Raw genomic sequence first — 22,139 nt, forward strand, 5'->3', positions numbered from 1 at the left:
AATTATGTACTACTCCTATGGGGTGTTTTGAGCTTGCTCTCTGGCTAGAAATACCTTCCCTCCTGACTGCTTAATCTCTCTCCTATCTGACACTCCTCCCCCATCCCTGCTGAACTACTTGAGTTCAGACTGTCAACACCTTTCACCTTGATTATTGAATGCTCTCCTAACTGGTCTCCCTGCCCTGGCATTGCTCCTCTCCTCCATTCACTCACTAATCCACTCCAATATTCCTCAGTGCAATTGAAAGCAGTTAATCCCATACTTAATACCCTCTCACTTCATTCATCACACAGGTTCTCCTGGAGCTGGCCTCTACTTCTCAGCCCCAGTTCACTTACCTCTGCTGCTCCAGCAAGATCCAATGCTTTGCAGTCCCCTGAGTGCCATTTCTTCTGCAGCAAAAGTGGTGGTGCTTTCTGTGTCCTGCCTGGGACCCCATCTGCAGCTACTGTGAGTATAGGCTGATGATAACTACATCTGGCCTTGGCTCCATAGGAATCACTCAACTCAGGAGGTTATGAAACCCCGCTCCAACACACATACACTCCAATCTCTCCTCCTCATCCTAATGACATTGACTGACCAACACAGGGGACCAACGCTGTGTATAGGTAATGAGCCAGAGCTCCTGGTGGCTCAGGATGAATTGGTCTCCAGTTTAGATCACATCCTTGCTGAACTCTTCCCCTGGGGCTTCCCTCACTTTCCAAGATTACCCATCTCAGGCTCTGCTCCTAAGCAACCTGACCTAAGATGGCAATGAGGTACTTCCCCTTGTCACCCTCTCTATGGAGAAACATTCACCCTTTAAATTTCAACTCAACTATCTCCTCCTTTATGACAATTTTTCTAAGCAAAATTCATTTACTCATCCAGTAGTTATAAATTTGACACTACTGTGTGTGGGGGACTGTACTAAATGCTAGAATAAAGCTCACAGGCATGTGAAGAGATAAGTACATAAACAGGTAATAATAACATCCTCTGATCAATGCAACAATAGAGATAAATAGATGCAGAAGCACTGGACTCAGCCTGGGGACAAAATGAAGGATGCCTGCAGAAGATGATGCCTATACTTGATTCCTAAAAAATGAGCAGGTATTGGATAGTCAAGGAGGAATAAAAGCAAAGACACGAGGATTCTAAGAAAAGGTCAAGAAGACAAGAAAAAAACCTGATGGATGTGAAGAATTGCAGCAGTTTGGTGCTACTGGAGCATAAATTGTGGCCTTGGGAGTGGTAGGAATGAAGATGGAGACATGATGTGGACTTGGATCATGGGGGGCCTTGTATGCAATGTCACAAATGTCAGAGAGGCCCATGAATTAAAGCCTGACAAAGACCCATTCATTCCACAAAAAAAAAGAGGAGTCCTCAGTGACCTTAACAAGAGAACTTCAGTAGAATGATGAGGCCAGAGTCAGATTGCAGAAGTTAAACAGAAAACAAGACATATGGAAGCAGGCATGTCTTTTGTCAGGAGCTTAGGTAGAAAGGGGAGGAGAGACTGGATAGAATCTGGTGTAGAACTGGGGTCAAGGTTTATTAGAATGAGCATGGCTATAGGTTAAAGACACAGCAGGGAGAGGAAACGACAGATGGGCATGCTGCCTGGAAGGGAGGAGGTGAAGAGGACTAAGGATCATCCAGTGACAGGGTATAGGATAGAGAAGCAGGAGGGAGGTCATACCTGGTGAGCACACTGTCTCTGTGAGAGGCCTAGGACAGACTAGTTCAGGCTATGTGAAAACACAGCACAGAAATGTGGGAGGTCACTGAGGGTGGCACAGGCTATGGAACTTTCACTGCCTTGAAGACTCACATGAACACACTGAAAGCTTTGCACCCAAAGGCTCCCAATATCAGCTTGCCTCTCCTCCTGTTTTCCTTTCTATATTATTGCCTACTGGGTGTCAAGCAGGAGGCTACACTTTGGGGAGACAATATAGTGGGATTAATGCTAGGGGCTTATAGACTCTGTCATTGACCAGGAAAACCATGAGAAACAGGCACCCTCTATCCTCTATCATGAAGCCCCATGAGCACCACCTCTATCCTGCCATCACTGTCCTGACTCTGCATGACAAGAATGGAGAGAACAAGGGATCAGAGGGAGAGGAGGCAGAGAAAGGCATGGTCGGTACAGAAGCAGAGCCCTAATGGGTGGAGGAGGAAGGCTCAGAGGAGGAAGGAAAGCGGGCATGGGGATGCGTATAGGAAAATGTATTTCAAATATGTAAATATTGTAAATAAGACCCATATTAGATTTTAATTGGATAACGTTCCTTTCAGTGACTGGCCCTGCTTTACTTCTAGGGCCTGTTTAGCCATTTGACATTCTTTCACACCCCATACTTTGCTCCACTCCAGGTCTTCATTAGTCCTTTCTTTCCCTAGAAATCCTTACATCATGCTTGGCCTAACTAACAAAGTCCTTCAGGGATCAGGTCTGGGTCATCTTTTCAGGAGATGCTTCAGGAAGCATCTCCTGAAACACCTGCTGGCTTAGACAATCTGTGTTCCATGCTCCCATGACCCTTTATGCTCGTAGCACTTCACCTACCATCCACATTCCCTGAGAACATGACTGTCTCTCCCCCCTCACACCCTGGGTTCTCTTAGGACAAAAGCCATATGTAATTATTATTTTTTACCAGCAGACATTGGCATGGAATAGGCATCAATGTGAGCTCATTAAATTAATTAGAACTAGAGTGATACAGAAAACCTCACTCTTCTCTAATGGCTATAGGTTTGGCAATCAGTGACAAAGTCACTGGCTGTGAGAGTCCTCAAAACATTCTCTTTGGTGGGGCCACAATGGACTCAGCTGAGAAGACATCTCTGCTGAGCTCCAGCTGTGCACCACTGAGATGCGAGCTGCTTCAGGGGACCCGGGGTGGTTCACCTTCTGTGGCCCATGCCCATACCCATTTGGTATACAGATAGCATGTTTATTTATAGTTTTTCTTGCTTAGCATATTTTTCCATGTCCTCTACTAATACTTAATGCAGAGAAAGATCAGAGTCATAGAGGGACCCTGTGTTACAAAGAATCACTTCTATGTTACCTCCATCTCTAGCAGCACAGCAATGGCCCAGAGCTCCGCACCATTTTGCTCGGTGCTTCACTGCGCACTATTGTTACTATAGCCATTATGTTTCTCTTAGGGATAGATGGTGACTAATCATAATATCATGGGAAAAATAAATGGAAATCATTGAACAAGTAGATCTTAGAATGCATATTAGTAATTCAAAGTAAATGCTAAAGGTTAAATCTATCCCCCAAGCTCCAAAAGAAAAGAACCTTCAATGCATCCTGAACTTGGTCTCCTTGTTTATATGCTGTTCCCAGCTTGCACACTCAGGATATCTGGGTGACTTAGAAAGTTGAGCCCTGGCAAGGAGTGGCCTTACCTTGCAGGAGGATCCTTGCAAGATCCTCACAGTAAACATTTAATCAACTCCTCCTTGATGCTCACTGTTCTCTAATTATTCCTTATAGTGAGGAAAATTGTGTCCTCCAAAAGATATGGTGAAATCTCAATCCCCAGTACCTGTAAATGTGGCCATCTTTGAAAATAGGGTCTTTGCAAATGTAATCAAGTTAAGATAAGATCATATTAGATTAGGGTGGACTCTAAATTCAATGACTGATGTGATTAAAAAGAGAGAGATTTATCACATAGAAACAGAAGACACAGGGAGAAGCAGCCCAGGTGAAGACAGAGGCCAGAGACTAGAGTTATGCTGCTACCAGCCAAGGATCACCTACAGCCAGCAGATGCTGAAAAGAGGCCTCGAACAGATTGTTTCCTAGGATGCAAAGGAAGCACGGCCCTGCTAGCACATTGATTTTGTATTCTTAGCTTCCAGAACTGGAAGAGGATAAGATTCTCTTCTTTTAAGCCACCTAGTCTATGACACTTTGTGAGGGCAGCCCTAAGAAACTTAGACACCACTTCTTTCTATCTCTTTTTGGGAAGAAGAAGCTAGAGGTGTGGTTCTCATGGCTCTTGACTTTGGTCATGAGTGCTCTGCATGAGATTACAGCAGGACACATGCCTGGAAGGTAAACTGACCTATTATTTCTAAAGCAACAGGAAAGGAAGTGAAACATGCAGTGAGAGTGGGGATAGCTATCATGAAGGAGAGCTTGAGTAGAGTAAGTGTCCATGAGGGTCCAATGATCTAAAGACAAAAATAACTGGGTCAGAAAACAACATGTGAAGCCCCAGATGTCTGTATACCTAAACAAAGAAAGCATGTAACACAAGGCAGAAAGTATGAGTTCATAATACATTGGATGGGACAGGACCTATGAACAGATTGTATTTCAAAAGAAGAAAAAACTTGAAAGGTAGAAAGGTAGAAGAGTGCTGAATGTCAAGGCAAGAAGGAATTGCATGAAAATGTATACATTTGGGAGAGAAGAAGATGGCAGCAGAGTAAGTGGAAGATACACACACCTCCTCCCAGGATCAACCCGGAATTACAAGTAAAATATAAAACAATCAACCTGAATAACCAACTGAAGATTAGCTGAATAGAAGCCTTATAACCAAAGATTTACAGAACAAACCACATCAAGACTGGTGGGAAGAGTAGGGACACGAAAAGGGTTGGCCCCATACCCACACACAGGGGATAAGAATCTGGAGGGATAGCTCAACTGCACAGGTCCCCCATTAGGAGCATGGGGTCTCAACCCTATTCCAGGCTTTCCAGCCCAGAATACTAGAGCTGGGAAAAGGAGACCACATAATATCTGGTTGTGGAAATGAGTGGGGTTTCTGTCTACCATGGAGAGACATGAGTCTACTACAGACCCAGGCATCCTCTTAAAGGGCCAGTGCACAATATGGTTTGCAGCCACTCAGCCTGGGCTCCAGCAAAGAGAGGGTGGCTTGGAGCAAAATAGAATTGTGCAAGCAGAGACTGGGTTGTGTGGCTCTGGAGAGAGAGCTGAAGGGACAACTACCAGTGTCCCTGTACTAAGTCCCCCTTCCATGCTGCCCTCAGATGCCAATTTTGTTGGGTAGAAGACTCCCCTCCATATGACATCAGCCTGGGGGAATGCAAGAGTCCTACCCTTCCAACTCTCTGTTGCTCTGCCCTGCTGAGCTCATTCCCTGTGAAGTCAGCTGCCTGGGCCCCTGGTGTAGAGGTCTGGGTGAACTCAGGGGATGTCAGAGACTGAGTAGCATAGCTGGCCAAGGGCTGTTTCCTCTTTTCTTTTGAGCCTGACTGGTGTTGCTCCCTCAAGGAGCCTCACCCTCTCATAGGACAAGTGGTCCTATGCTGCCAAGCTATGGCAATCTCAAGGAAGTCTAGGAAGAATTTAGGACAGACTGAGTAGTGTTGCTCTAGGACAGAGTCCATTTTTTCCTCACACTCCTGACAGTTACAAAGCCCTCACTTCAAATGACCAACTCTTGGTCTCATTGGGTCTCATAAACTCTACTGGCCTCACTCTGACAACTCCTTGAGACCCTGCTCCACCATAAAGGTCTGTGGGCAACTGACCATGGTGTACACTGGTACTTTTGCAGAATGGCCACAGACCCAGCACTGTGACTGAGTTTGAGTCTGTATCAAGCTAGTAGACACCACTCGCCCCGACCTGGCGACTCACTGAGAACCTATTTCATGCAGCTTGTGCACCACCACAGGCTCTTACAGTGACTGAGCAAAACAGGCAGTTACAGAGTGGAAACCTCACAATGACTTAGGCCATTTGCTGACCTGACCCCATGCTCAGAGGTGGTGGAAGCTATCCTTGATGCACAGCTTTACCCTTTTCTTGCACACCCAGGCCAAGCAGAGGAAGCCACAAACTGTAGATCACTTCACACATCTAAATAGGTTGCCCAGGTCCAGTCACACACAGCATCTGACATTGACTTGCACCAAAGTCCCTCCCAAGAGATGCCAGAACTAGTATACCCAGTGGTGAGCTTCAGACAACATCCAAACAGGATCCAATTGGTTCCACAAGTGGCACATCCAAAAGGAGATCTTGAGAGGTACCAGACTCTGCTGACGCAAATTCTAGTTTGTATGTTCAGCATTCATACAGTAGCTCATACACTGTGGTCGGGGTTGATCCTCACAGTAAACAAGCCTGAGGGTTGATTCCATGCATGGAAGGGCCAATAACAATTAAGACTCAATTACAACAGGAGGGCTTACATAACTCACACAAGGGACATTCCTGAAACACCAGCTTGGGTGATCAAGGAGCCTGCACCATTGGATCCCACAGGACACCTGCTATATAAGGTTACCCTAACAACACTGGGAAACATAGCAGGTCTACCCAATACACAGTAAAAAAGACATCAAGAGGCCACTGAAATGGGGAGTCAAAGAAACATTACCCAAATTTAAAAAAAATTTTAAAAAGAGGAAAATCTCAAAGAGATTTGAGAGAGAGAATGAGAATGAAATGAAATGGGGGCAAGCAATCTACCAAATACACAGTTCAAAACAATGGTTATAAGGATGCTCAAGGAGTTTAGTGAGAACTTCAATAGCATAAAAAAAGGGGGAAGAGAAACCATAAAAGAGGACCAGTCAGAAATAAAGAATACTCTAGAAAATAAACAGTAGGTTAGATGAAGCAGAGGACTGAATCAATAACACAGTAGTAGAAAACAATTAGAACAGCAAAAATTTTTTTAAATTAAATAGAGATAGTTTAAAAGGCCTTTGAAACAACATCCATACCATAGGGGTAACAGAAGGAGAAGAGAGACAGCAAGAGATTGAGAATCTATGTGAAGAAACAACGATTGAAAATTCCCCTAACCTGGTGAAAGAAAAAGATATACAGGTCCAGAAAGCATGATGAACTCAAAGAGGTCCACACCAAGCCACATCATAATTAAAATGGCAGGGTTAAAATCAAAGATAGAATCTTAAAAGCCACAAGAGAAAGACAGTTAGTTACCTACAAGATAGGTCCCATATGACTGTCAGCTGATTTCTCAACAGAAACATTTCATGCCAGAGGGATAGTCAAGAAATATTCAAAGCAATTAAAAGCAAGGACCTTCAGTCCTGACTGGCATGGCTCAGTGAGCTGGACATTGTCCCACAAACCTAAAAGTCTCCAGTTCAATTCCCAGTCAGGGCACATGCCTGGGTTGTGGGCCAGGTCCTCAGCTGAGGGTGTACAAGAGGAAACTGATTGATGTTTCTCTCACACATTCATGTTTCTCTTCCTCTCTTTCTCCCTCCTTTCTCCTCTCTCTAAAAATGAAAAAATACATTTAAAAAAATATATGTAGGGACCTATAACCAAGACTACCCAGCAAGGGTGCCATTTAGAACTGAAGAAGAAATAAAGAGCTTCCCAGATGAGGAAAATCTAAAGGAACTCATTATCACCAAACCAGCATTACAAGAAATGTTAAAAGGACTACTTTAAGTAAAAGAAAGAAAAAAGGAACATAGTTATAAAGAATAAAATAGCAAAAAAATACAAACCTATCAATAATCACCTTAAATGTAAAGATCATAAATGCTCTAATCAAAATACTTAAGGTAGCTGAAGGGAAAATAAAACAAGATGTACATATGCTCTCTACATATGTACATAAGGTACATATGTACCTATGTACTCTCTACTTAAGGTAGCTGAAGGGAAAATAAAACAAGATGTACATATGCTCTCTACAAAATATCCAACTCAGAATTAAAGACACACACAGACTGAAAGGAAAAATATAGAAAAAGATATTTCATGCAAATGAAAAGTTAAAGAAAAGCTTGGGTAGCAATACTTAAATCAGATGAAACAGACTTTAAGACAAAAGCTGTAGTAAGAGACAAAAGACACTACATAATAATAAAGGGATCAATCTAATAAGAGGATATAACTGTTGTAAATATTTACACACTTAACAGAAGAGCACCTTAATATAAGGAGGGGCAAAGTAGGGTTTAAGTTGTTTGTATGGAAAATAATACAATAATAATAAATAATAATATAAGAATAAACTCTGTTTCACATGCTAATAACTGTAAACCTACTTTTGTCCCATCCAGTATGTAAAACAAATCTTGATGGACATAAATGAAGAGATTCACAGTAACACGGTCATAATAGGGCACTTTGACACCATATTAACATCAGTGGACAGATCTTCCAGATAGAAAATCAACAAGGAAACAGCAGCCTTAAATGATACACTAGATCAGGTGGATTTATTTGACATTTTCAGAGCATTTCACCCCCAAGCAGCAGAATATACATTCTTTTCAAGTGCACATAGAAAATTTTCCAGGACAGACTGCATGTCAGGACACAAAACAAGTCTTAATAAATTTAAGAAGATTGAAATCATATCAAGCATCTTCTCTGACTGCAGTAGTATGAAACTAGAAATACATTACAAGAAAAAAACTGAAAAACACACAAACACATTAAAGCTAAATAACATGTTACTAAACAATGAATGGGTTAACAATGAGATCAAGAAAGAAATAAAATGTTACCTTGAGACAAATAAAAATGTACATACAACTTTCCAAAATCTATGGGGCACACCAATAGCAGTCCTATGGGAGAAATGTACAGCATTCAGACCTACCTCAAGAAGCAAGAAAAATCTCAAATAAGCCATCTAACCTTACACCTGAAGGAACTAGTAAAAGAACAAACAAAGCCCACAATGAGTAGAAGAAAGGAATAATTAGAGCTGTAATAAATGACATAGAAACTAAAAATAGTAATATAAAAGATCAATGTAACAAGGACTCATTTTTTAAAGATAAACAAAACTGAAAAACCTTTAACCAGACTCATCAAGAAAAAAGAGAGAAAACATAGAATCTGAAATAAAAGAAGTAACAACTGACACCACAGAAATAAAATGATGATTAAGAAAATATTACACAGAATATGCCAACAAATTGGGCACTGTGGAAGAAATAGATAACTTCCTAGACAAATAAAACACTTCCGACACTGAATCAAGAAGAATCAGAAAATAAGAACAGACTGTTTACAACTTATGAAATCAAAACAGTAATAAAAAAAACTCCCAGTAAAGTACTGAACTTGATGGATTCACAGCAGAATTTGATCACACTTTCAAATTAGAACTAACACCTCTCCTTTTCAAACAATTCCAAAAAAAATCAAGAGGTGGGAAGACTCCTAAGATCATTTTACAAAGCCAGCATTATCTGAATTCCAAAACTAGGTAAGACATTACAAAAAAAAATATATATATATATATATATATGGATTTATATCCCTGATGAATATCAATGTAAAAATCCTCACCAAAATATTAGCAAACCAAATCCAACAATAAACTTAAAAAAATCATACACAATGGTCAAATGGGGTTTATTTCTGGTATGAAAGGTTGGTACAATATCATCAAATCAGTTAATGTAATTGATATACCACATAAAAATTTAAGGATAATAATCATATGATCATATCAATAGATGCAGAAAAAAACATTTGACAAAACCCACCTACTTATGATTAAAAAAACTCTCAGCAAAGTGGGAATAGAGGAGTCATACCTCAACACCAAAAGCCATATATGACAAACCTACAGCCAACATCATACACAATGGAAGAAAACAAAAAGTAATTCCCTTAATATCTTGAACAAGGTGGGGATGTCTGGTTTCACTGCTCTAATTCAAGATAATACTGGAAGTCCTAGACACCTATCAGACAAGATAAGGAAATAAAGGCATCCAAATTGGAAAGGAAGAAGTAAAACTGTCATTATTTGTAGCTGACATGATATATAGAGAACTCTAAAGATTCCACCAAAAAACTACTAGAAGTGATAAATGAATTCAGTAAAGCAGAATACAAAATCAATATTAAGAAATCAACATTTTTATACACCAAAAATAAACCATCTGAAAGGGAAACAAATAAAACAATGTCATTTAAATTACATCAAAAGCAATATAAAATACCTAGGAATAAATTTGACTAAGGAGGGAAAAGACCTGTGCCTAGAAAATTATAAGGCACTGAAGAAGATACAAATAAATGGAATAATATACCACATTCATGAATAGGAAGAATTAATATGTTAAAATGTCCATACTCTCCAAAGCAATCTATATATTCAACAAATTTCCATCAAAATACCAGTGGCATATTTCACAAAACAAATAATCTAAAAATGTATATGAAATAAGGCATGCCTGGCTAGTTCAGATGGTAGACCATGAGACTCTTAAAAATGTATGTGAAATAAAAACTGACCCTGAATAGCTTCAGTAATACTGACAAAGAAGAAAAAAAGTTGGAAGTATCACAATACCTGATATCAAACTATATTTCAAGGCCATACTAATCAAAACAGCATGTTACTGGCATAAAAACAGACATGTAGATCAATGGAACAGAATAGAGAGCCCAGAAAGAAACCTGCATCTATATGGTCAATTAATATTTGACAAAGGAGGCAAGAACATACAATGGGGTAAAGTCTGTTCAATAAATGATGCTGGAAAAATTGGACAGATACATGCAAATAAATGAAACTAGACTAACTTCTTATACCGTGTGCAAGAATAAACTTGAAATATATTAAAAACTTCAATGTAAGACTTGAAAACATAAAAATTTTCAAAGGAAACATAGGCATTAAAATCCCTGACATTTCTCTTAGCAATATTTTTTTCTGATATATCTCTCCAGGCAAGGGGACCAAAACAAACAAATATGCAAACAAATGGGACTATATCAAACTAAAAAGTTTTTCTATAGCAAAAGAAACCACCCAAGAAATGGAAAAACAACCTACTGATCAGGAAACGATATTCGCCACTGATTCATTTGAAAAGGGTTAATATCCAGAGTTTATGAAGAACTCATACTACTTATCACGAAAATACCAAACAATTCAATTTGAAAATGGACAGAAGACCTGAATAGACACTTCTCCAAAGAGGACATATAGATGGCCAACAGACATATAAAAAGATGCTCAGTGTCACTAATCATCAGAGAAATGCAAATTAAAACCATGATAAGATATCACTTCACACCTGTCATAATGGCTACCATCAATAAACTGATAAACATCAAGTATTGGTAAGGATTTCCAGAAAAGGGATCCCTCATGCACTGTTGGTGGGAATGCAGATTGGTGGTATAGTCACTATGGAAAACAGTATGAAAGTTCCTCAAAAAATTAAACATGAACTGCCTTATGACCCAGGGATTCCAGCTTTGGTTATATATCTAAATAAACCCAAAACACTAATTGGAAAGAATACATGTACCCCCATGTTTATTGCAGCATTGATTATAATAGTCAAGACATGAAAACAATCCAATTGCTCACCAACAGACATATGGATCAAGAAGAGGTAGTACATATATACAATGGAATATTACTCCACCATCAAAAGAATGAAACATTACCATTTGCAACAGCATGAATGGACCTCCTAGAGGATATTAATGTAAGTGAAGTAAGTCAGTTACAGAAAGACAAATAATATAATTTCACTTATCTGTGGAATCTAAAGAACAAAATAAGGAAACAACTAAAATTGAAAGAGCCTTATAGAGAGGGCAGAGTGGTGGGGGACTGGGTGAAAGAGATGAAAGAATTAAGAAATACCAATTGGTAGTTATAAAATAGTCATGAGGATGTAAAGCACAGCATAAGTAATATTGTTAACAATATAATAACTACATATGGTACCAGGTGGGTATTAAAAATATAGAGGGAACACTTTGTAAAGTATATCATTGTCTACCACTATGCTGCACATCTGGAACTAATGCAAAATAATACTGAAAGTAGACTATAATTGAAAAATAAAAATTTAAAATTTAAATTTAAAAAATGCATAAATCTAAGAGTAGGGACATATCAAATGAGGAAAAAAGGGCAAGCCACATGGATGAAATGGTTGATTTGTTTGTTTTACATATATGGTGAAAATGGGTAAGAGAGAAGTTATTGCAATGGACAATGTAAAGTATCCAGACATCTGTTAGAAACCTTACGTGGCTGAAAGCAAACTATCTGATATATTTGTAATCTGCCTCAGTGGCAATTTAATCTCCCAGATTGCTGCAAAAGTGACCAGCAGCAAAACAAGTCCTAGGAACCTTGGAAGAAAGGCATTACTATGTTATCCCATTCCCTCATCTGACCAATCTCTTGAGTGTCATTATATGCAGGGCACTATATACTCATTTACCATAAAGATTAATTATGCTTGGTTTGTACTGTCAAGAAGCCCACAGTTAGAATTGAGTGACATGAACATCATCAGAAAATACTGTACAATTAATGCAGTAATGGATATAGTAACCAACTGTTATAAGAAGCACAGAGAAAAAGAATCTGGATTTTTTGTATAATATCCAAGAAAGGGAAGAATGAGCATAGTGAGACCTCTGCTTTAGATGCTAAGGCACATTTTCCAATCAATGTGAAAGGGATGATTTATGAAGCTTTAAAACCTGTCTTTGTCAGAGAAATCCTAAGGAAGGAAAGAAATCAGTGAAGTTGCCCAGGGAACACTTTAGTAATAGCTCAGAATTTTAAAGAGAATGTATACAAGATGAAAAGGAGTCCCTTTAGAGGAGTATTGTGTCACAGACCAGTGAGGAAAATGTAAAAAGTCTAACACCCTAAATCAGCTCCTCCAAAATGCTAAGTCAGAAGCTGGCTTGTTTGTGCCCAAGTCGTGCTCAGAGCAAGGCTTTGGACAAGGAGTGCTGGGCCTGCTGCTTGTCTGAGGTTCTTACACTTGGCCAGGAGAGCACAGAACTCCTCAGCCCCTACTGGCTTCTCTATTCATGGTCTAGGTGATGAAAAGGTGGGAAGGATAGAAACGGGGAACCGAGGGCTACATGAGGAGAGAGACTGTAAGAGAGCCACCAAGTTCTCTAAATGCTTGCAGGACTTGAACTCCCAAACCATGAAAGAGCCACAGGAAGACTGGAGGAGGGAGGAGAGGCCAGAACAGGCAAATATCATCCTGATCCCAAACAAGGGAAGGAGGCAGATTAGATAGTAATACCCCTTCAGATGCCTGATCTGCACTGGGTATGTGTTCTCTCCAACAGACAGAGCAACTGCCCAGCGCCACGTTGCAGTAGCCGGCCCAGGGTTTGTGTGCAGGCATGTGCTTTGCCCAGCACTCTCTGCTGCACTGTGGAAGGTCCCATTCTAGAGCTGGTGCTGAATTTGGTGCCTATGACTTGGGAAGATTGCTGAGGCTCAGTCTCCTTACCTGTAAGATACAGAGAAAAAATCTCCAGGGCCCTCTCTGTTCCAATTTCTGCCTATGCTTGTCCTTAGGCAGCCTGAACCAGGCTGATTCAGCAGCTGTCTGGCTTGCTGATCCAAGACCCCCGTCCTCCCATCCCTGCAGCCCCTTCCTGGGGTCTGGCCTGTGACTACTCACCAGCACAGTGTGCTTATAGGCCCTGTGAATCACTATGCTGTAGCCAAACACGGTCACATCCACCTGCTTGACCCACAAGGCCAGTGATGGGTCCCGGTCCTCATTCTTGGCTGTGACGATAAACTTGGGGAAAGTGTCTGAGCTTGGCCTGTTTCCTGTGGTGCACAGGATGAGTGGGCAGCTGGTCTGGAAGTCAAAGGGGTAGCCATCAAAGGTCAGGTAGTGGCCATAGCCAGACACAATGCAGGAGGCATCCGTGCGGGCCTGGCAGTAGTACAGGCCACCTTCCTCCATGCAGTACTCATCGTCCTTGCAGGGGACAGTCTCACAGTGGACGCTGTTGTCTGTGCCGTTGCAATAGCAGAAGATCTGGCAATCCAGGTCTACCCAAAAGGTCTCATTGGTGGCAAGCTGGTGCCCCTCAAAGTTACAGCCACACTCACTGCGGGTGACACACTGGCTGCCTTGTAGGGCATAGCCCTCGTCACACTGACACCCCTCAGAGCAGCTGTCCACACAGATGGGGCCCAGGGCCAGGGTCTCACAGGTCTCCGTGCACGTCACACATTCCTCAAAGTGGCTGTTCTCCGGGCACTCCAGAGCTGAGGGTGGTCAAGGAGAAGACAGGCTTGAGAAAAGAGCAGAGGTCACAGACAGAGTGTGGGTACACTCATTAGCATTCATGTGTGTGCCTGTGCATGTGTGGGTATGCTGGGTACATTCTTATCGGACAGCACAATGAGCTCAGTCAGTGCCATGTCATCTCACTAGGGTCAGCAAAGGCTCAGGAAACCCCTTGCTCATGTTTGCCTCAGGTGCATTTAGCTTCCCGTGGAGAAGATGTCAAGACTGCAAGCCTATATGGAGCTCCTACTACATGCCAGGCACTGTGACAGGCACTTTAGTGTAACTTTTCTCAGTGACCTAGAAGGTGAGGAAAGTCTTATCCTCCTTGGCTTAGAGATGAGAAGGCTAAAGGTCAGTGACTTAACCTTACTGGAGAGAGATCTGAACCTGGATCTCCCTACTTGAAGACCCTAGGAAGAGCATCCTATAAGAACAGATGCTGTGGACACCATGTCCAAGCTTCAGTTTCTTCTTTTATGAAATAAGGACCTAGCCTAGTTGTTCTGAGGATCAATAAGCTAATGTAATTTCCATAGTAGAGTCTCAATGCCCTTCACCTTCTTCACACTTTCTTCTATTATGAATAGCCTTTATGAAGGCATTTTACTCTGCAAATTGATCTTTCCCTCTGATTTTCATTTCTCTTATCTGCTGCTTCCTGGCCTCTTCCACCTCCTCACCACTTTCTGGATGAGCCTCTGCCTCCTTTACTTACATTCTTTACCCCACTTGGACAGCCCCCACAAAGCTAAATCATACCCATTCTTCAAGTTTCATTTCAACCGGCACTTCTGCCCAGAAGCCTTCCTTGACAGATCAAGTCTCTGAGTCACAAAGCACAACACATAGAATAATAGCAGCACCTGCTGTTCACCATGGAGTTCCAGGCAATCCTCCCATTTTCTTTATTATATAGCTTGTCAAAATTTGACATGGGCAGGGAAGAATATGGGAGCACAGAAGAAATCTACTTAAAAGTCTGCATAGTCTAAAGATTGTGAGAGTCTGCACCATCTCCTAGAAGAATAAGATCTTGCCTTTAAAATTTTTTTCAAAGCCCTGATGCACCCTATTACTCTTTAATAATGTCTTAGAATCCAAGGACATGAAGGATAATACAGATAATTAAGTGGCATGGCAATAATAGCTCTGCCCACAAGTACCTGCTCAACAGTTCCACAGCATGCAGTACTGAAAGCAGTCATTTTTTCCCTCTGGGCCAAAGGACCACCCCCACTCCCACTGAGTACAATACCATACAGCACTGGAGCTGAAGGCGAGTCCAGCGCTAATTAATGTCTGCATAGAGGGACTTTCACATTTGTCTCTAAGTTATGAATGTTTATAACACTGACTGTAAGTTTATAATAATAGCAAACAACATGACTTATTTAAATATATCTCACTTTGTGAGTTTCCATGTTGTCTGAATTTGTCTGAAAGTCTGGGACACACAGATGTAAGTGATAAATATCCCCTGAACCCAGAAATGCCTCTGTGAAATTATTTTAATAGCAGCTTGGCTCTGCCAACAAGAGGTCTGGTTAAATACATCTGAACAGAAGCTATGGTTGTCTCTCTCTAAGTCTAAAGAAGATTGTGTTCCTGCTTTGCAGCTGGTGACCCAGTCTAATCAATCCCCTTTTCATAAGACGCTGACCAGATGAACTTAGTGCCCGGTGACTAGATGAATCGAGTATGCACATTCCAGTTCTTTTCCCCAGACCCACACACACAGGTGTGGGCGAGACATCCTGGAGGGTTTCTGCAATGTGAGCCCTGGCTCTTCTCCCGAAGGAGCCATGTTCCTGTCCACATGCCTCTATAAAAGCTGATCCCAGGAGCTTCCTCCAGCTCTACAGCCCTGAGAGGGGCAGTGAGAGACTCTTCCTGGTATCTATCACATCCAGGAAAAGAGGGTCTCCTTACCACCCCACTGCACTCACTTCATATAAACAATGTCTCATGTAGTGCAAACACTTCCTGCTGGACAGGAGGTCAGCGTCTAATGGAAGGGCACGGACATGGCCTGCAACAAAATGGGCCTGGTGTGTGGCCACTCAGGAATTCCACATGTGCAGGAACTACACCTGGAAGACTGAGTGTTGGTGTGGGAACAAAGATCATATTAGATAAACTGGAGAGAGCACAGAGGAGTAGGAAGGGAAGCGGACTAAAAGGAAGGCTTTAGGAAAGTATTACAAGGTGATACAAGGAAAGTATTACAAGATTACGAGAGGCGATGGACAGTGGAACCCTTGGAACCTCTCTTCCTGCGGGTGACCATGAAAGAGTACGCTCCTAGAATTCCAGCTTTAAGATTCACAGCATCTGCTATTAATTCCTCCCAAGTATGGCTAAGATTCACCAGGTATCCAACTGCCCTTTTCTGAGATAACAGCCACCAAATACTCCATATGCACCTGGAACTTCTAAAGCTCAGAAACCAGATATTTAAAGAGAAGTGTGTGAGTGTGTGTGTGTTAGTTTTTAGCTCTGAGATACTTCTGTTGAAAGGGCTTAGAGATAAAGCAAGACTATTCCAATAGCAATGGGTAAGCCTCACACAGATCTTGGTTTCTAATACTTTCTTCACCAAAAGAAATTGGGGCTTCTTGGAGTAATGGCTGGTTTTAGTCTGGGACTGGGGAAAGTTAAGAGATGAATGTGCAATATTTTCTTAATGCCAGAAAGTAAGAAAATGACAGAGTTGTGCCAAAAGGACATAGGAGGCAACTTGAAGGAATTCCCACAGGCATAATGTAGAACAATTTTAACACCAAAATAATTAAAAATGTAATATAAAATATAAATAATTGAAACAATCAGAAATCTGTGTATCTATATTGATGAGAGATAGATGGTTGAGACAGATAGAAGGATGGATGGATGGATGAAAGGCAGACAGGCCAAAGAGAAGGGAAGGCTTCTGTTCACAGCAGAATGACCTCTGCTCACTGGTAGATGTGAGACTGTGACAGAGCTGACAGGCATCAGTTTGTAATCATCGTGCTACAGGTTGATGTAAGCAAACATTATTAATAGGCACTAAATTAATGAGGGGGTTTGGATGACATGCAGGATACTTGTATGGTCTTAAAGTATCTCCTAGCAATATTGCTCATTATTTTCAAGAGAAAAACATAATGACTATATAATAGAAACATTGGAAAACATCTTTGACCAGGGTATCAGTCTGCTTATGACCCACGAGAGAAGTTGGACAGAGTGTGTCCTGAATGGGGCGTGATGCTGTTAGGCAGACGTCCATCACCAGTGCAAGAGTCTGAGTGTGGATGCACAGCAGATGAGTATCGTTCTTTTAAGGAAATACACACTGAAGTATTTAGCAACAAGAGGCACAATGCATACAACTTACTTTCAAATGGAGAAAGAGTGAGAGAGAATAAAAAGCATATGGGACAAAATCATAACAATAGGTTAATCTGAGTAAAGGGTATACACATATTCTTGCAACTTTTCTGTAACTTTGAAGTTATTTCAGAATAAAAAGTTTTTAAAAACAAACTTAAGTAGGAAGAAATAAACAAATATAGAGGATATAGTCTTAACGGTGGCACTGGTGCTGGTTTAGGGTCAAATGTTTTGATGAGAAAGGGATGGGTACTAAAGTCTAGGTGGGGCAGTCCTTGCTCCAGGCATAGCCCTACCCTCCCAGCCACCCCTGCTGGTGGTCTCCCAAGTAACCCAGAGTGTCACATGTCAGGTCTTCTGATTACTAAAGTACTTTCACTGCCTTGCTGAGAGGGGTCAGATACTCTGGGGACAAAATAAAAAGTACAGCAATTATGAAATTTTCTTAATAGCCATTGCCAAGCTTTCCCCAGAGAGTAGTGCTAACCTCTAGTTCATGAAAGGCAGCCTGAATGATCACCTTCTACTAAACTGAATTGGACCCTTCTTTGCCAAAAAATGAAGGCACCAAGGGAGCCTTTGGCATAATGTGTGTTAGATAAAACCACCAGGCAAAAGGATGGCTAATTGTTCTACAGTGAAAAGTTTTTGTGCAATTAGAAACAAAAATGTGGGTGAGAAACATTTTGGTTTAGGGTAACCAGCCTTCCAGAGGACAATCAGACTAGGGAAGATGCACTCAGGAATTAGATTGTCCTTGAGCTCCACTGCATCATAAAGAAGAGTCCAGAGAAAGAAGATCCAGTGTCTCATGTACTTTCCCACCACCCAGCTGTCCTCCCCCATAATGGAGCCCCAACTTACGGCAGAAGTCATAGGTCCGCCAGGGGCCAACTTCCACATCAGCATTCTTGCAGGCGCTTGCGTACCGAGCCACAGAGTCACATAGCTCCGACTCGTTACCTCCACTCTGGCACAGGCGAAAGAGGCAGGTACGGTAGTAGGCAGTAACATTGACCACCCCATGGCACTCTAGGAAGGAGCTATTGGAGGGGTCATTGATGATGCCACACCTGGAGCGGCTCCGATAAAATTTGAGCAGCTCCGAGTCATTGTTACAGGCCTTCAGCAAGTCCCCACACTCCCCATTGCAGATTTCCTCAAAAGTTGTCCAGCTTTCCAGGAACACGGCCAGGTTGTCTGTGCATTTGCCATTGGGGAGACAGAACTCATCGCTGGCATTAGCATTGAAGAAGCCACATAAGCCCCCGGTGCAATTGAAGTAAACAGTAGAGAGCCGGATGTAGAGCAGACCTGTATCTGAGTACTGGACACTCACAATACCCTTGGACTCTACTGTTGTACTGTTTTTGTTTCGATGAATTTCCAGCTTCCCCGAAAGATGGAAAAATGGTAATTCTACTTCCTGACCATTCACCTGAAAAATCAAATCACTATCATCAATTGCAGCTGCACACAATTTTCCTGGCTATGGGATGAAAGCATGGCTTGGTACCAGTACCAGCACTATGAGAAATGTCAAGAAGCTGACCATCTGTACAAACCACAGAGACAGACAAAAACTGTTCCTTCATGAGCATCTTTGTTCTTTTATTTCTAGACTCCTCTGATTCAACATATTTACTGTTTATTTCCATATGTACAAGACTCTAAGCTAACCCAAAGCAAAACTGAAATGTGAGCAAGTTATCTTAGATGTGTGGCTTCCCCCCACTGCCTGACACCTTTCCATGGATAGAATCCTTACTTCCCCACATTTCAGGCTCCTCCCTTTCCCTTTAAATCTTACTGTGCCTGTGTCCTAGCCCCTTGGTGGCATAAAGCATATATCTAGTTATCTAGCTGTCCATCCACCTATCTATCTCTTTCTATTGTTTTAATGAACTAATCTCTGCCAGCGTGTCAGTAGGAATGAAAACATAGTCCTATCAGTATGTGGGTGTATTTTATCATATCCTTGTACGGTACCCCTTTGACTTTTGTTTTCTAAATTAAGCTTAATGCGATATTATGGAATGCGTGGTAGACTGGGGAAAGAAAGGTCTGCCCTGTTATCCCAGCTCCACTGTCACTTAGCTGTGAGGCCACATTCTTAAGGTCACCTTTTGGGATCTTCATATGAAAACAAGGAGTTGCACTAAATTATTCCTAAGATTCCTTCTAGAACTATTGATCTATGAGTCTAGATGCCTCAGCCTGAGTATTTTAGAGCAGGTCAGAGGGACAAGGGGCACCATGGCAGGCACCCTTAGCATTACCCCATATAAATTCCCATTATAGGTAGGAAAGTCACTATAGTACAGGGTACAGGGCATAGACTCTAGAGCCAGCTTGACTACCATCTGTGGCTGTGTGTCCCTGAGGAAGTTACTAAACTTCTCTGTACCTCAGTTTTCTTATCCATGAAATGAGGATAATACTGGGTAGGATTAAATGTGATACTCCTTAGAAGAGTGCTTGGCACATAGTAGGCATCCTGTGAGTATTTACTATAATGGAGAGCTAGTCCTTCTACATCTAATTTGAGAAATTCCAGCTTCACTCCATTCTCCACCTGTTGGACTCTTATTTAGTGACCATAATGTTCCCATTTGGGAATTGCCGTCTTTCTAGAATCCACTCATAGTCAGAGGCAAAAAAGCAAACCTGAAGAACATGGTTCCTTCATTTGCGTGATTCATGAGAAACCCTCAAGGGCAGCAGCAGCCTCACCTTGACTTCTGAAGCCCCTATTCCTCCTATCTTGACCTCCTGGTTAGCCACCAGGATCCGAAGACCTCGAAGCCAGGCAGGCCCTCCATCAGGCTTCTTCTTATTGATGTCGATTTCCAAGTACTCTGGCTGCTCCGGGCAGGTCTTGAGCAGCGTGTAGGAAAACTCAGAAGGGAAAGCATAGGCAGCCCCGTCAAAGGTGTGCAGCACTTGGTTCTGGCTGAGCAGGCACACAGTCTCCCGCTTGGGGAAGCAGCCACGGTAGCCATCCTCCACCGTACACACCTCCCCTCCCCGGCAGGTCTTATTGAAGCAGTACACGTCGCCGCCCTCCTCACACAGGCACTGCACGGTGCAGTTGGCTGTGGCCCAGAAGAACTCCCCCATGGCGTAGTAGTGGCCATCGAAGTCGCAGCCACACTTGTGCATCGGAACACACTGGCTGGTGCTGAGGACAAAGCCCTCATTACACTCGCAGCCCTCCGTGCATGGTGTGGCGCAGTTCTGAGAGGCTGTGAGGTCTGAACATGTGTCGGGGCAGCTGCTGGTGCACACAGAATAGTGGCTGAAGCTCGGACACTGCACAGTGGACACTGATGTGAGGGAGAGAAGGGAGCATGACAACAAGGTTAGTTACTCAGGCACCAATGGCCAGAAGCCACCATGCACAGGAGCCAGGAGGAGAAGAGCTCCTTCCATATAGCTCCTAGAGAGAGGGCCAAGCAGTCACTCCTTTGAAGAACAGACTTGAGATTGTGTCTGTAGAAACAAGCTCAACTGCTTTCCTAATAACTACTGAGCAACACGAGTGACTTGTGAACTTTTATTCTCATTCGACCATCTTGACTAAAATTAAACTTTAAGTTGCTATGCTAGCTAAACTACAGATTACTCAATATAGATTTATTGTTTGGTGATCTGCAATCATTAGGGTGTTTTAAGATCTTCAACTGATAGACATATAAATTACTCTGATTTTATAGGGCATGGCCCATTCTTAGGAGGAAATAAATTCAACTTGTAACAGAAATGAAAAATGTAACTGTTAGAGGAATAATTTGAAAATATAGAATTTCTAACAGACAGGCACTTAAAATACCTAAGAATTACCAAAGAGTTTGAAAAAAATGAATTCTCTGGAATGCTAAAATAATAACAAACCTGGGTTATCTGAAAAGAACTGTGTGTCTGTTCCTCCGAGAGACTAGATTGGCCTAGAACTAGAGGCCTTCTGACCTTCCTACTTGCTTTAGAAACCTCCCATTCTTATTTTAAGAACATCTGAGTCTACATAAATATTTGAATCTTGTTGAATCCAACAGGCAGGGGCTCAAGGGCCTGGTAAATTAGCTCTTTGAATTACATATGACTCGTCCCATTGACATTTAGAGAGAGGAAGACAGGAGGAGAGAGGGAGAGAGAGAGAAGAGTGTGAAAGATAGGAAAGTAGTACCACAGAATAAAAATAGCCATTATAGGAAATAATTTAGTTAGGCAATTTGGGTGCTCTTAGATTATAAAAGGATCAAGGTAAAAACATATTCAATTTAACCTTGAATCAGAATTTGGATGCTGTAGACATAATAGAAGCTGGTCAGTCACAAGAAGAAAAAAAATACACTGTCTATAGTAGTTTGACCAGTACTCAAAGCATTAAATCTGACACATGGTGATTTATGGGAATCCAACCTATATATCTAGGATAAAAATCTTCCTCTGGCCTTGGAACTTAAAGAAATTTCTAAATTTTCTCACCTCCATAGCACTCTCAAATGCATGGGTTATAATTTTCTGTTTACTTACATGGAGAAAACCAAGGACCAGGAAAGAAACAAAGTTCCAAGTAGCTATTTTTTGTTTGCTTGTTTTAAAAAATTGTATAATAGGAAAAGAAAGACAGATTTAAGAGAGCTAGAAGGAAAAAATAATGAGGTAACTAAATGATGCTTGATCCAAAAGTATAACAAAAT

General features: G+C 41.7%; 1 protein-coding gene across 1 annotated transcript in view; it reads right to left on the bottom strand.

The window, feature by feature from the left end:
* The window catches only part of TECTA (tectorin alpha), a 130,946-nt gene that overhangs the window by 68,728 nt on the left and 40,079 nt on the right, over positions 1-22,139 (bottom strand). Inside the window, exons 8-10 of the mRNA XM_036014145.1 lie at positions 20,170-20,762; positions 18,301-18,874; positions 13,435-14,036 (exon numbers count right to left, since the gene is read on the bottom strand). Coding sequence (XP_035870038.1) covers positions 13,435-14,036; positions 18,301-18,874; positions 20,170-20,762 — 1,769 coding nt within the window. The remainder of the gene's footprint in view (positions 1-13,434; positions 14,037-18,300; positions 18,875-20,169; positions 20,763-22,139) is intronic.

The sequence above is a fragment of the Phyllostomus discolor genome, chromosome 13 (genome assembly GCF_004126475.2).
Source record: "Phyllostomus discolor isolate MPI-MPIP mPhyDis1 chromosome 13, mPhyDis1.pri.v3, whole genome shotgun sequence".
Lineage (NCBI taxonomy): Eukaryota > Metazoa > Chordata > Mammalia > Chiroptera > Phyllostomidae > Phyllostomus > Phyllostomus discolor.